Source organism: Strix uralensis, chromosome 2, assembly GCF_047716275.1.
Source record: "Strix uralensis isolate ZFMK-TIS-50842 chromosome 2, bStrUra1, whole genome shotgun sequence".
Classification (NCBI taxonomy): domain Eukaryota; kingdom Metazoa; phylum Chordata; class Aves; order Strigiformes; family Strigidae; genus Strix; species Strix uralensis.
The window spans coordinates 20,911,181-20,927,655 of NC_133973.1; the positions used below are offsets into that span (position 1 = coordinate 20,911,181).

Sequence of the window (16,475 nt, forward strand, 5' to 3'; positions counted from 1 at the left end):
GACAGCATCCAAAAGTTGTTACTTTGTCAGCCAGAAAAAACTGTAAAGCAATACATAGTAAATAGTACATAAACATAAAATATAATACTAGAATGTATAATTATCTGTAAAATGCTAGTGTCTCAGATTATTTTCTTGGATAACTGCTTAGAATCTCAGAATTAATATTTAGAGAAGTATATGATTATAACACTTAGATACTAGAATACTAGAAAAAGCAAAATCTGCTCAGTGAACAGTCTGTGTGTACAGCCACTGGTCTAAATCAACTCCACTGCCAAACTGGCAAGCACCAGGAAATATATTAAAAGAATAGACAATTCAGAAATGTCCAACAGATAACTAAAATTGAAATTTTATTTTTTTCAATAATATTCATCAGACAATTTTCTGACAAGACTTCTCTGAAAGATGAAGTGCAAATGGGAACCCTGTAAGAATGTTTAGAAGAATTGTACATGACATTTTTTAAGCGCCACTAAGTACACATTGAATACTTTGTAAGTATATAGGCATAGCAACATGCAAGTGTCATGTACCCAACATTACAATATGCATTTTGTCTGCTTAAAGTTACTAATGAGGAAATTAAATTAAGTGAATCTGTCTCATCAGCAGTGCAATATGTTTAATTCCCATGGATTTTGTTTACAGGTTTGTGGTTGTATTTCTGAACCATTCAGATATCTCCTTCCCAAGGCCATAAACTGCCAGTGTAAGAGCAGATCACACTGGAGTTCCTAGGAGAATACACTTACACTGACTATGAATAGATGAAGTTGTTATAGTCCTTTCACAAATTATACCTTATTATTTATTCTAGCAAACTTCCTGCTGAACTGAAGGTTTTTTGTAGTTATAAAATATCTAGGCTAAAAGTAAAGGATGCACAAGGATTGCTTTATAATTCTGTTGGAAAAGAGCTAAACAGCAACTCAAACGTGCATTAAGGACTTGAGCCTTGTTTTTCGAAATCAATAGGCGTATTGTACCCAACTTTTATGGAAGCAAGACATATATGAATCCAGTAATCCATGAGTTCACTCTCTTGGCTTACTGTTTAGGCAGAAGCAGATGATTGTAGGTCATATTTGCATATTTCTGTGGAAGCTATATAGGGGTATAAGCAAATCCGCTTTCACTGAAAAAGGACATGTACAACTGCATGTTTACTAACATTAATCAATATGCATAGAAAGGAGAGAAAGAGGGAGTGATAAAGAATTCAGTCCAGCAATTAAAGATTTTCCTCCTCTTCACAATCAACATAAACCGTTGATCATCATTATTATATTCTTTGCAAGTTATTACTTTAAAACCCCTCCTTTTGAACCTATTATGAAAACCCTTCAATGATTTCATTGTAGAGTAAGACTAAGAAAATTAGTATGTTTGGAAGAAAATAGCATCAGTGATTTTCAGCACTATGCATAAGGGCAGGGTAAGGCTGTCTGTAGTTTGTGCTGAAATGTGAGATCAGAGCTCACACATGAAACACTGCTGGCTTGACCCTGAACACAGGGAAAGTGCTAAAGTGCTGACCCCAACAGGCTTGGCTTTGCACCTGAAATCTTAAAAAAAAGAGGAAATACAAATCCTTGAACTTTTCTTTAATAGTAACAAAGACTGCTCCTTTTAGAGAGACTTTTTTTCCTACCTCCTTTCCAATTAGACTGCTGCGTTTAGCCCATCAGAGAATAAATGACTTAAGACACAGAATATGGAGGGCAGACCTATAGTAAACACAGAGGCCATGAAGAATTTTTTTTTTTGTCATCTACTGAGAGGCTCTGGAAGCCCCTAGTACTGTAGAGTCATCATATTGGCTCCACAATGTCTTCTGTCTGGTTGTGAGTACATTAAACATTGGTGAAGAAAATGAACATGGCTTGGCAACAAGATGATTCCTAGATGCTGGAAGAATTCCCTGAAGGGCTGCTGGAAGCGCACAAAGCTTAGAGCATCCTGAGGATGTGGAGTGATACGGAAGTGTGCTGTTAAACCATGTTTGTACCCTTATTTCCTCCTGAGTTAAAACAAGTGCAGAGTGCTGGGTTAGATTCATCAGTAGCAAGAAGGAACTGTGCTAGCTTCTGTTAATGACAAGTAGACAACTCCCATTTGCCTTAGAGGTACTAGGTCCACTCTGTAAAACCCCGTAGGAAGTCCTACTCTTGATAAGAGTTTCTACTCTGCTCTGTTGACATCAAAGGCTGCTCTATCCATTTAACTTTCTCTTATTGTTTGCAATAGTCCTTCCCTGTCCCCCATGCATTGAGTGGTTTAAATGTAAACATGCCCTGGCAATAGTATGTTTAAATAAGTACGAGACATGTCAGAATATCTCAACAGTATTGGTATTGCATATTTAATTCAAAAGCTTGCATGTGCTTTTAAAAGTTTCTCTTCAAACCTGCATGCCTTACTGGAAAGACTTGTGTTGCAGTTGGATTGCACATAATTATCTAGTGCTGACTAAATATTGATGTGTTATAGCAGTTTATTTTTAAGCTGTTTGGGATTAATCCCCAGCCAGTGTAAATTGGCCCACATTTAAGGCAACAGAGTGAAGCTGATTTATACCAGCTGAGGCTGTGTCCTTATGCCCTGTTAAAAGCTCACACTATCCCAAAATTAGTAAAGAACAGGGCAAGAATTATGAACCCAGGCAATATTTTCTATTTTTAACAGAAAAAAAATTACAGTGATCTCTTTTCAAGACTACACCAAAGATTCAGTAGTATTTAAAATGTATACAAATCTCTCATAGCTAGTATTTAGACTAAGAGGTAGATGTCATATTCTAGGAATAGTATAGTGTGGAATGATGCTAATGGCAGTTGCTAAATACATCTATTTTTCTGTTACACAGGACACAAAGGGGGGTTATAGCAATGGCAACCACAAGAATGTTTTCTTTTCTTCTTTTGCTATTCTATGTTATCTGTCTTTCGGTGCATTCCTTCTGGAAGGGTATGACGGAAATGTGGTGAGAAGTAAAAAGATCAGTAATACAAAACTTCACGTTTACAAAACATTAGCTTTATCATTAAAGGCATCCTCTGTACTTTGATGGAAGCATTTTGTACTTACAATTTAAGATTACCTGGCGTTACTGAGCAAGTAGTGGAAATTCCAGGTGAGGTGATTCAGCAAAATAGGGGTCAGAAGAATGCAGATCTCTCTCTCTCTCTCTCTTTCTCTGTTGTTCATGCTAAAAATACCAGGGCATATGGCAGCATATTTCAGCATCTTAACATACTAGGCTCCCTTGAGGACAAAAAAAAAAAGAGGAAACTTGTGCTGTTGAGCCAGAAATAGATTACAGAACAGTGTTGCCAGACACACAGAGTGCTGGCAGCAAAGCCACTAGCGGAATCAGTGTCTTACTTTGCCTAAAGGTGTTTCAGTGATATTTAATGGGCCTCAAAGAAATGGAAAGCAAAGCTAGTGAGAATGAGGAGCGGTATAAGCATTTTTATAAATTAGTTGTCACTGTAAGTAGAGGAATTATACATATTGCATCAGGATATCCACTGCTTGTATATGTACCTTCTGAATTTTCCTTGTGACTTTTAGGGGTCATTCCCCTGCTTGAATTAATCAAAATGCATATTATAATTACACGGTTTTCCAATATCCATACACAGCAAGTACAAGATACTTACATGTAAGTACACTGTATTTACCTATATTTTTGCATAGTTTTTAGTGTGTACTTTGTGCCACTTAATAAAAAGCATTACTCTTTATTTTTGTCACTGTTGTTTTTCTCTATTAGACATCTTATTCAATTAAAGTTGAAGTAGCTGGATTTTTGGTATATTCATCACAGATTACCAGTTCCTAGGAGTGTAGAGATTAGACACTTGGAGGACTCTGGGTAAGCGGTGGGGGAAGCTGCAGTGTGAACATGAAGTTTTAAATCACCTCCTTAATTAAGAAATACAATATCAGATTTATGGTGCTAATTTAATAAACTTACCTTTAATCTGAATGGAATTGTAAAGGTAAGAACTCCATTTTCCTTTTGGTAACACTTTACAATAAGTGGCACTAAATTACACTATAACTGCTATGTTACAGGGAATTACATGTAACTACACTGTAACTGTTGAAATAGCTACTGTACATGTGCGTACATGGTAACTTCAGTGCTGTTACAATCATGAATTACATAATTACAGATGATTCTGTCCTTTCTTTTCATTGAAATAGTCATATATATATTATACCATAATGAAAATACACAAGATGTTAACTTTCATGTCTTATTTAGAAAAGTTGGTTTTCTTCATGTATTCCTTTATAGAGGGAGTCTCAGTGCAAGACGAACCATCCTTAAGTAATGTGGAAACTCTTTAAAGTGTTCTAGCTTAAATTCTGAGCCTCAAGTTAAACATCAGGTTCCTTAAACTGTTTCTTGGTTTGTCAGATGACGCTAAAAGAGGGAGAGGATGCACCCCTGGTCTTCTGATGCACCGCTTTCTTGTTCAAATCATGAGAATGTTCTTGAAGCATTAAAAAAAAAAAAATCTACATCAGAAAGTTTAAAAATAATCAGCAATCAACACTGTAAACAGTACACTGGCAGAAACTAGCTACCTGGTCTTGAGAAAACTACTCTGCAAGTGAGTGTGGGAGAGGATGTCACATACATTTTAGTGAGGGTGGTTCCCATTCAGAGCCTCCATTTTACGCATTCTCCGATATCTCACACAATAATAAAAGCGGTATTTCAGAATGGGATCTTGGACAGAGGGACTGACAACTGACTTTTAGCCTACTGAATGCCATTAGTGTTGAGCCATGGTTCTGCTTACAAAAAAGAGGGATGCCTCTTTACACCTAGTGTAGTAATTCAAACCCCTGAAGACCAGACAGCCGTGCAAAGTGCTGTCCAGGTAGAATGCTCAGTGTGGGGTTTTTCACACCTGCTTTGTGCAGATGCAAGGGACATCACCAGGTGCAAGATAATGGAAGATCAACAGCATTAAAAATGAGCACATGTGAGAAGTTTTAATTCAAAACCAATGAAATAACCTATTTTAACAGTACAATTTTTGCAAATTTTAACTTTTTGCAAAGTTTAACTGCTGTTTCTATGCCACTGGAGAAAATGATTTGAAATGGTTACCCCAAGGGCAATCCTGTTTTTGAAGGTCCTACACGACCTTGGGTGGGTAATGGTTCAAGTAACAACCCTACTATTCAAGCAAGCTGGAGTTAGGAAGAATGAAAAAAGGCGTAAACACCACGCTGGTGGGGAATTCCACTTGAGCAAATAAGGCCCTCATCCAGGGAAGCACTTATTTTTAAGCATATGAATAGTGCCTTACAGTCCAATGGAACTTCTCTGACGCCTGAAGCTGAGCTCGTGCTTAAATGCTTAGCTGAACTGGGCCCCAGGTTCTGAAATAAAACCTTGTCGTATGTGATACTGTACTGTAGCTAATGTAACTTACTGTTGTGACAAGAACCCATATTTTTGGTATTAAACTGAACGACTTCCTTTGCCAGCCTTTTACATGTGTATGTTTTGAAAGACATGAATATCTTGTAAACCTATACTAGTTTTCAATGTGTCTAGTAGCACCTACCTGGTTCTCTCAAACTACCATATTATATTAACATATTATTGCATTTTTCCACAGATGGGTATGGAGTGAACTGTAAAAACAAGCATGCAATCACATCAATGCAGACTTATTTCTTTAAAATGTCATACTGTATATGATTTATTATGTTAACACTCAACCACATCATATTATTTATGTCTGTATATTTTGAAAAAAAGTGCTGCTTTGATTGACGTCACCCTTCTTTCTTAGAAATTAACAAGATAAATGTTTCAACAAAAACAATTAAAATACTCTAATATTGTCCTTAAAAGGTTTATACTCTTCTGATAAATAATCTGACACAGCACCTTTATCTTCCATTTTACCATACTACATGATGTCATACTTCAAACTCTCCCTTCCCACACAAAAATAAAATCCCAGAAGAAAGTCCTTTACAGCAGACCATCATGCTTTTAGGCTTCACAAGTACAGCAACCAGAGAGAAACACTCTTTTGTCAAAGGTGCAAAACTTAGGAGCAAGAAAAGCTCCAGCTAGACTAACTTGCGTTCTCCAGTGTAGAATCACTTCCAAGAGCTGTTACGGCAACCTTTTTATTTCATTGGAAGAGGATATAAGCCAATGGGCTTACAGTGTTTTGTTGTCATATTTAAGAGCATGTGATTTTTCAGCTGTCAATTACACAAAAAATTTCAGAAATAATCCAAACAGAGACTTTCACTGTGGAGCTAAAAGCATGGCAGGAATTCTCTATCATTCACGGTGACATAAGTTTGTACCTCACAAAATGCATAGACAGGAATTTAATATAAAGAATTAGTCCATTTACTGTATACACAAAACATATATCTTTTGTTTTAACACTTCTATTTTTTTCTTTTTTTTTTTTTTTCCTTTTTTCTTTTTTTTGGCAAACCAACATAGAGAAGCAGCTCTGGAACTGCCAAATCAAAAATTGAGAATTTTAGCAACTCAATAGTATTTTTTAAGGATAGTAATCAAATGTGGTTGTAATTTAAAACCTGAGGCTGTGCACTGCTTGTTAGCTTAAAACTACCTTTCCATATAACATTGTGCTTCCATTGTATAACAAAGAAAAAATTAACAAGAACTAGAAAAGTTTGCTGCTGAACAGTGCTAGGACATACAGACAAAAAAATACTAATACATGTTATCTACTCAGAATATTGATTTGAGTCATATCTAAAGGGATATAATGGACATTAGAAAATGCTTACTTGTGACTGACTTAGCTACTGCCAAAAAAGTTAAATATGTATCAAATAATGTTTAATTGAATTTATTATATGCACTATATACAGATACTAAAATGCCTTGCAGTTGTGCCCCATGAACACTTCAAATTTGAGTAGGCAGGTGAGTTCATGTGAAGCAAATAAATTATAAAACCAGAAATTACTCATAAAGTTCTCTAATCTTTGCGATCTCAAAAAGCAGTAAAAGGGCCGGAAAAATTTGTTTCAAATGAAGCACTATTATCTAACTTTGCAGAATCTGTATAGCTATTCAGCATGTTTTTACCACTGAAACATGGCACTGTTGTCAAGGTACCATTTAAAACATAACATAACAAAACAAAAAATTCAGTGGACTTTTTTTCCACCAAATCCTGGCGTACAAGAAACTATACTAAAAAGATTTCAGTTTGTGTTTCCTAGGGCATATGTTTCAAAAACAAGTTGCTTTTTGAACTACAGATAGACATGTATAAAACATTCTTTGTAAACCTCTAATCTGAGACTTAACATTTTACGTAAGTAGATTAGGTCCTTACCTAATAGTATTTGTTATGAATATTGTTCTATGACACACTAGTAGGGACATGATAAAAGAAAACTGAAAAAGAAGAAAGCTGCATAACATTTAAAAATGTAGAAAACTTGGATTAAGATGATGATTAACATTGTTAAGGCTGTATATTCAAGCACTGTATGTTAAGAGAGCAGTGGATATGAATTTTAGGCAATAAGAAATGTCCTGCTTTACGCATGATGCTGTAATTATAGAATGATGATGTCAACAGCTGATTGTTGGCATAAACTGGCTACTTATAGCAGGTATGCGAGTTAATAAAGATAGCAGAAGATGGCAGAAATGAATTCTGAGAAATGATAGCCAGTTTTCTCCAGCAGTCAGCCTGATAAGTAAAACTCCAAGATTCTAGCTCTGCATCTAAATGAAATACTCTTTTTTCTCCTCTGCATTGACTTGGCTGCCTTCTGCATTGATAATGGCTGTGTCGGCATCAGGTGCATCTTCAGCTCCTTTTGCTTCATTTGTTAAATATGTTCCTACAGGAATCAGTACAAGAGAAAAGGAAAAAAAAAAAAGATTAGGTTTTTTTTTAGCTTTAAACTGCATTATAGGAAGTACATTTCTAACAATGCTCCAATTAATACATGAACAGACAAATATTTTTACACAATTTTAGTATACATCATACAGGTATGCTCAACTTTCTAATTTGTCTAAGAAATATTTATAGTATTAATACTGATAATGCACATACACAAATTCCAGTATATCCCCAATAAATTAAGGAAATCTTTAAATAAAAATCCACTTTATCTAACTGCAGTAATATGTAATATATTTTGCAATTATAGAATAAGTGATAAAATCTTGGTTATTTCATTGAACAGCTACCCATAAAAAAACAAATGAACTCTGAAGACTTAGTTATTCATAAATGCTTTTTTTTTTAAAAAAAAAATGGCCACTGATTATTTTTGTGTTTCTATTTTTTCTCGATCGTATCTATAGTCATTTCCAAGAATTACAAAACTGAGGTAGTTTTATTAACTGAACCTACTCAAATTATGCTATCACAGATATTTCCATGTTCAGGATATGAATAAAAAGAATTGTGTACAATAGTCAACTTTCCCTTTGTGAAAAGCATTGTTTATGTTGGCATAAGATGTGTAACTGTACATTCAGTAATGTAAAACAAAAGAGATACACTTTCTCTGGACTATTAAAAAGATCTTGATTTTCCCACACACAGTCCAATCAAATTAAAAATATGTTTTTATCAGTTTATGTCTGCTAGCCATATGATTTTCCTATCTAAAATGAGATTTAATGAGATAATAGAAACACTTAATTTTTCTTCATTTTTCTTCATTTTTCTTTTCTTTTTGGGGGGGTGGGTAGAGAATCAACCGAATTTTAATAATAGGTCTACAAGCCATTCAGAGGTTAAATCTCAAGAAATTATTTTGAAATTAACTAGGTCAAAATAGAATCATAGAGAAGCTTAGTCAGAAGTTGGTGTCACTCCAACCCTGTTATCTGTAATGGTGGGGGGATTGAAAATGAGGGGACTAGAATTCTTAAGGTGAAATCTCTGAATAAAGTAAAGCTTGGCCCAAGAATGAACCCCTTATTCCCCTGGGATCATTGGTGAAAGAGTCACTGATCTGAAAACTCACCACCAGCTTCTAATATTATATTTTCAATACATACTAAAAGTATTAGCACATTTTATTGAAATTAAAAATGTTGTTCACTCAATATATATATATATATGTTCTGCTGAATTGATATACCAGTTAAAACCATGAGATCGTGTAATCAAATGTCTAGATATAAGGGCCAAAACCAAGGGGCAATCTTAACTCTTAGTCTCTCTAAATCACCGACTTATGAGATGACCTTGGGCATGTAACTAGATGTCCTTTGCCTTAGCCAGTCCACTGGAAATCTGAGTAAAATTCACAGGGACTTCACTTGTGACTGGACTGTGAACTGAGCTTTCTTGTCCAAATCATTTAGTAGATGAGAAAGGCAAAAGGGAACAGCATTCCCAGGTGAAATCATGCCTTGCTTCCAAAAGTGACTGAAATTCCACTAAATCTGTCCTACCTTTATGTCTTGCCAGGTATCGACCAAGGAGAATTATAGAACATAGTGTTACAAAGACAACTACAGCCACTATTCCTCCTATAAGAGCATGGTCAGGTCCGGTCTGTCCAGCCAAAGCATTTGGATCTAGAGGAAGAAACAAAAGACAAAAGTGGTCCTACACAGGCAAAAATTGACAGGAAAATTCACAACACCAAGTTTTATACTGAACATCCTGAAAATAGGGCATTTCCCTCTTTAATATTCAGCATGGTTATTCCCACTTTTACTACCAGTATCTTATCAACAACATAGCGCTGCTTGTATTCCCAGATTGTTAAAGCCCTGAGGACATCACAGTTATGAAAAATATTACCTTATTCTTCTTTGGCAGAGGTTATTAAATGGGAAAGGTTTCTGGTTTTGTCCTCATCACTTTACAACTGAAAACCTGGCCATAGCTATTTATAGAAGGGAAAACAAGGAACTGAGAATTGGGGATCAGATAGCATCAGCAGAATAGTGTCTGCATAATACATAATTTATAGAACTGATTCTCAGTGGGGAACCCTTACATATATTCTCTTCCTCTCATTCCTATCCTATTGCAGATAAAGTGCAGTCATGCCAAGTTCCTCTGCACATGGCTGAGTCTGCATGAATTTGGTCAGATAAAGGTATCAGGCAACCTGAAAGATCATCGTTCAGTGTCTAGCGTCAGTTTGTGGATTTACTTTGAATACTTGATTAACACCCAATGTGAGCAAGCTATAATAGATATAACAATGTATTAGCAGGTTCATTTAACTGACTCTGTGCAGAGTGCTAGGAGTACTGCCAGATTCAAGCTTTCTGTTCTGGTCATTTGCCTGTTCTGTTGCCTGGTGCTTCACAAAAGTTGCAAAGAGGCAACCCTGGGAAATGGCACTACTTAGAGGTGAGTAATTCTTTGGAGCTTTTGAACAATGAACCAGCTGCCTGTGACTGTTGACTCACCTGAAATATGCAAAAGAAGGTAAAAAATCAATCTAAGGATCATGATAAGATTTCTATTTTAATGAAAATGCCTCTGCTATGAAGTAATGGTAATTCTCTGGAGATGGTATTAGCATGTACTGTATGTTGCAATCAGTCTACTTTCACTGCTTCAAGGGCATTTCCCTTGTAGGAGCTGTTTATATTCTACAAATAGTTTGCAAACAACTTATTTGCTTTGCAAAAGGGAAAGGCAGGAAAAATATTAACACAGAAAAGATGGCAAGTCTGTAAAAATGACAGAAGGGCCTCTGATAATGCCAAGGAGGTGTGATTTCATAATTACATTCTGCTGACCAGGATCATTGTATAACAGTAAGATGTATAGATATATCTACATACACAGAAGTGTACATATATATAACGTTATACAGATGAAATAAAAGAATCACGTTTTCCCCTCCTTTTGTAAACTGTCAGGCATACTGAAACTACATTTTCAGGTTTGCTGGAGCAGAGTGGTATGGCCACTGTTACAGATACAGTTCTGCTCTTAACAGTACTGAACCTGTCAGGCATGGCTTTGTCACTTATTGCTGGCCTTCTGAGCTCCCACATCTTTCTCTTCTGGCTGCTAAGAGGACTTAGGGGAAGATGGTCACAGCATTTTGGTGGACGTGATGGCAGATAGTAGGTATTAGCCTCAAAAAAACTAGAAACATCTTATAAAGTCAGCCGTGCCTGCCCCCTCCCCTGTCTCCATGAACCTCTTGGCATGGTGCTACTGTTGGTGGCACTACTCTGGGTACACAGAATCAGTCCAAGGGGGCATCGGCTCTATTTTGGTGATTAGGATTGTCAGCCTGCTTGAGCCATCTAGCAAATTCCTCCTTCTGTGGTACCTGTAGCAACTTAAGGCCTGTTGCCTTAAACCTCCTCCCTGCAGTAAAAAGGGAGAACCCATTTGGGCACTAAGGAGCACCAGTGTCCCCAAGTGCTGTGTGTGACCTGCAGGAGATGCTCTTCCCCAACACTGGGCCAGGAGCAGCATGAACATCTTTCCCCACTAAAAGCTAACTCCTGCTAGTATACTAGTAGTAAAATTAAAGAATGCAAGGAGATATTTTAAGGGATAATATACTTCCTGGTGCAGAGTATAATCCAGAGAAGGGTTAGCACAGAACTTTATCTAGAGGCATTTTTTGAAAGCTGATTGCAGTGTACAGCCTCAGCTCAATACCCAGATTTACAACGTATCGCCTCTGTGAGCTTTAATAAATGTTAGAGATAAAAATCCTCACAATACACAGAAATGAGTATGCCTCTGTGTTTGCATCCTCAGGTGACTTCGTATCTATAGCTACTCACTCCTCTGACATACCTGATGTGACTACATGAAGTGACCTAAAGCCAGCATAAATATAAGGTTTCCACCTATTAGTGAGGATTAATGAGATTCTACTGCTGCTATAGGTTGAAATACTCAACTTTAAATTAATTTAGGTATTCACTGGAATGCAAAGGTAGTATTGTATTTCTGCTATAATCTCTTAACCATAGTATCAAAGCCAGATTATATTGATAAGTATTGCTAGACAAGTTTATCCATGAAAAAACTTGTACATTACCTATTACCATTATATTACCACTGAACAATTTACTTGTTAAAAAGAAAAAAGGAAAGGAAGGAGAGGAAGGAAGACATGGAAGGGAAGGACATAAAGAAAGATCCTCAAAAGACGCCAACATATTCTTGGGAAACAAGCATTCTTTCATCTCAAAATGAAAACCTGTACAACATAAACAATATTCTGAACAGGAAGTGCACCTCATAGAAATACTCTCCTCATAGAAAAAGAATATTAGCATTAAATATAAATATGCTCTACATTATGCATACAGAGTAACGCACTATACTTTTGCCTTTCATGAAATGACCTAAGCCCCATGAGTGAGTTATAGATCTGGGGCTATCTATCATCATATAAATAATTACTGTGTCAAAATGTGTCTGAACAGTATCTGAAAGATAGAAATACAAGGATGTGGAAACTATGCCATTTTGTATTTTAGGTATTTATACAGTGACATGTATAATTACCGAAGCATTCTGGGCATTCGTATTCACAACTCCCATTAAAGTTCCTGAAAGTACTAAGTGTGTATTTGGATGCTGACCACACTGCAGTTTGCTTTCCAAAAAATAGAACAGTATTCAGATTATTTTTAGATTCCCATTATAAGCTTCATGGGCTTTACCAGGTAAGTCCTACCCTGACACACACAAAACTCCAGCAAATTAAATCTTAAGTATGCAACTGTCCAATAAATACTTATAATCCACCTTTCTATTAAAAAAGATATAAATCATTCTGTTCCTCTTTTAAATACAGACTCTTTTTTACCATGTGAGCACAGGTAGCTACAGTAGTCATAGCCTAGAACAGGGAAATTAAAATTTTGTAATCAGAATATATCCTCTTCAAAGATCAGTTCTTTTTCTGTTTATTTCATCCTTTCATGAGACTAAGGAAATCTTAGAGCAAAATAATGACACAAAAGCTCATAATTCTCTTTTATTTGTTTTTGTCCTAAATTTAGGAAGCCTCTTCAAAATACTGATTCAGTGATGCTGTGAAGTTGCACCCAGTTTCAACTTCTGGGATTTGCCCACTACTGTTTGTTCACAAAGCTGCAGAAATAATGACTAAGAGGGAAAAAATGTATCATTCATTAAGAAATGAAACATATCAGATAAATCTTTGACCTATTAAATAAGTTGATATGTGCTTTTTATGACCTGATGACAAAGTTTCAGTGTAGAAGATTTTTATAAGAATTCAGGTTAGTTAAGCAGGGAAATTTTGGAACAGTTTTTCATGCTTTTGCATAAAGTATATGTTAATTATTCATCTAATTTCATTTTCTTCCTGCATAAGTTTCCTTCTTATTTATGCATAGTTGACTTGACTGTGCAGGCTGCAAGAAAGGGTCAGATAACCCTTTACTGAGCAAAGGGAGAACAAGCACATTTGTGAATGCTGAAATGGCATATTTTGAGGAATATATGCTCAGGTAGACCCCTTTATTGCAGAACTTTATCAACATGTATTTTTGGCTCAGATGCTGAGGTTTTAAAAATATCACTCTGAGCATGAGATGTACCCAGGTTTGAGGCATCCAAAATAATTTGTTTTGACCATTTCTACTAAAAGAAAAATTGGAAATAAAGGGCCTAATTTGCTGTGGTGTTTAAATAGCATTCACAAAATGAAGACATACTAAGCAGATGTATTATTCATAAATTACTGTTCCTTAAGTCTGGGAGAAGAACAGGGATGTCCCATTTCTCAGAAAAGTTCTGAAACCACCAGCCTACAGTCACTTTTACTGATTTAATGAATAATCAATTGCTGAGGCAAAATAGAACCTTGCAGCAAGGGATCCTGAGGCATGGCTCCATGTTACAGTTTATGTGGCAAAAAAATCTGTTCATGTGACTCCTCCTTCTTTCCCCATATACAGGGACCTGTTATCACTCCCAGTACAACTTGACAATACTTCATACTTTTGTGAAAGCAATTGTTTGAAGAGCCTGGCTCAAAATCAGATCAGTAAAGCAATGGGCATTTTAGGGTGGGGGAACCCCAAAATCACAAAAATTAAACAAATTGCTCTGCCATGTTTGAAGGGCTGTTGAATTGTTGCAAATGAGGGCAGGGTGAAAATGAGTGGTGGGAGCCAGTGAACATTTCTGGAGAAAATCTAGCAAGGAACCACACATCATGAGATATCTAAGCCTGCACTACTTTTAAGTGCCTTAGCCAGAGGAGAGCAAACTGCAAAAGCTATGGGAAGCAAGTAGTTTTGGGCTTTGTGAAGGCCACCCGTAAATATAAGTTAAATTAGAAATATTGAAACTTCTCTGCATTTCAGCTTAATCTCCTAAGGAGAGATAGCTTGTGTGATCATGCTCTTTCACTCTGTCCAAATTACTTAAGAACCATGAATCCATTACAATGAGTTTTAAGACACAGTAAAGATCTCAAGATTATTTTTTCCTATAACCAACCTGAGACGACAGGTTGTTGCAGAAGCTCAGACCTTATTAGATATCAGAGAACCTATAGGAAGGGTGCCTTTACAAAAAACCTAACAGAGACAAAAGCTTAAGTCAAAATTTGTGCCCAGGAATCATTTTTTCCTTAGAGGTTTCTCTCCATTGCAAGTACTTTGGTGTCCAATATGGCACAGATTCTGTTTAAAGCTTTTCACGTGGTTAGGTGGCATTTATAACATCTGAGCCCTTCCCACCTCACCTTTTTCCCCTTCCCTCCATACCCACTAATGTTGCTTCTCTTCCTTCATGTCTCATAACAGGTCAGCTCACACTGCAGTATTTGTATAATTCAGTTAAAAAGGCAGTCAACCATGAGGCACAATCTCATTGGAAATCTGAGAAAATGTCTTTCTGCAGCTGATGGAATAAACTTGGATTTTAAAATGTATTTAGTCTAACAGAATTTGCCAGATTCAGCCATAGGGTCCACATAATTTTTAACTGTCCCACAAATGGAAGCTTTGGAAAAAAAAAACCAAAACAAAACACCACCCCCCCCCCCCCCCCCCGACCCTCAATGATTTGTCTAACATCAGTAGGAAAATAGACTAAAATAGGAATTTACTTACAATATGGATAGGAGGTAGGACTGAAGTGATAGCTGACAAGGTATTTGCTTTAGGAAAAGCGGCAGTAGTGCTGTCTGTGATAAAGGCTGGTAAGTTGAATTTACCCATTTTGGCATCTTAATTTGGACACCCCAGAGTTCAATTTCCCTTGCCTGGCCTGGAGTGCTGAAACAGGTACTTTTAATCTCATTTTGTAATATACTGCTAACCACTAAAATACATGTATGTGAAACTTGTGAAAGTATTGTTAAGGGGGAAAAGAAAGTTTCTGCACCTTCATTTAAATTGCAAAGAGTAGCTGCCCAAAGGGGCTGGTTGTGAAATTCACTGAAAATGTGTTTTGTTATTAAACATTTCTGAAGTTAAAATACGTGACAAGCTTCTTTCTTTTTCCTTCAGTGCCTGAAGCAAAGAAGAACAAAACTGTGTACTAATATACAGCATATATAAACTGGTACTTTAATAGTAGAACATCATCAACCATAGAGAAGACAGCCAGAAAAAAAGTTTACTTGTAAACCTTCAAAGGAATTGATAGCCTTTTCTTCCCACGTTACTGCAGTAGCACATTTGGCCCATTTTGCCTCTAAGTGGTTTTTTTCACAGTACTGAATTATACATACATTCCTATTAAGAAGAGCCCACATCCCAGAAGGATAAAAGTCCCACACTAATGTTTCAGCAGCTGAACCTACAGCTCCTTTTGAAGAGCATGTTCTTGTGAATCTAAGACTTCTTTCAGTGGAGAGAAAAACCCAAATGTCTTCTGATGTGAATTTGTAAGTAGGTGACCCTGGTCAAAGGTAAATAAAAGCATTACCCACACCTATTTATTTTGTAAATGTGTTTTTTGCTATGCTAATAAGAGAGCTGTATACCTACAATGTTAAGACGAAAAGATTAACAATATTTTTGAGGGTCCTTAGAGCCTTGTTCCAGATTTTGTGCCTTGTGTCATTGACAGAGGTTTTTTTTAAAGGTTTTTTTCTTTTTTTTTTTTTTTTTTTTTTTTTTTTCTTCTCTTAATGCTGCTTTAAAAGCTCCATTTTCCTGAAGGAAACAGTTTTTCTAATTACAATACATAAAAGACTTTTCTTATTGACAACACTATATTTTTGTCCATCAATAAACTCATTAATTGCTTCAGACTTTGTCTTAGGGAAAAATAACTAAAATTTGCAATTTTTTGCCTTCATCCCATTTTCTGTAGAGGATAATTAAGTCAGTTCAGGGTTTGGAGAAACGCTTGCAGCCTGTCCAGCTATAACTTCTGCCTACTGAAACAGGAGGCTGTAGGGAAAAAGACAACTGGCACAGATGACTGTAGAATTTCCCTGTGAAGTTTCTCTCCCTGAATAAG

The 16,475-nt window shown here is 36.2% G+C and overlaps 1 protein-coding gene across 5 annotated transcripts in view; it reads right to left on the reverse strand.

Moving 5' to 3' along the window:
- Nucleotides 1-330: 330 nt before the first annotated feature.
- CADM2 (cell adhesion molecule 2) overlaps nucleotides 331-16,475 on the reverse strand; it is a 691,822-nt gene continuing 675,677 nt past the window's right edge. For 4 of the 5 annotated variants that reach the window (XM_074857862.1, XM_074857868.1, XM_074857852.1 and 1 more), the window contains 2 exons: nucleotides 9,473-9,598; nucleotides 331-7,896 (listed from right to left, as the gene is read on the reverse strand). In XM_074857862.1, the coding sequence (XP_074713963.1) occupies nucleotides 7,778-7,896; nucleotides 9,473-9,598 (245 nt within the window). In that variant the 3' untranslated portion in view covers nucleotides 331-7,777. The remainder of the gene's footprint in view (nucleotides 7,897-9,472; nucleotides 9,599-16,475) is intronic. The other variant, XR_012627403.1, reaches the window with a different exon arrangement.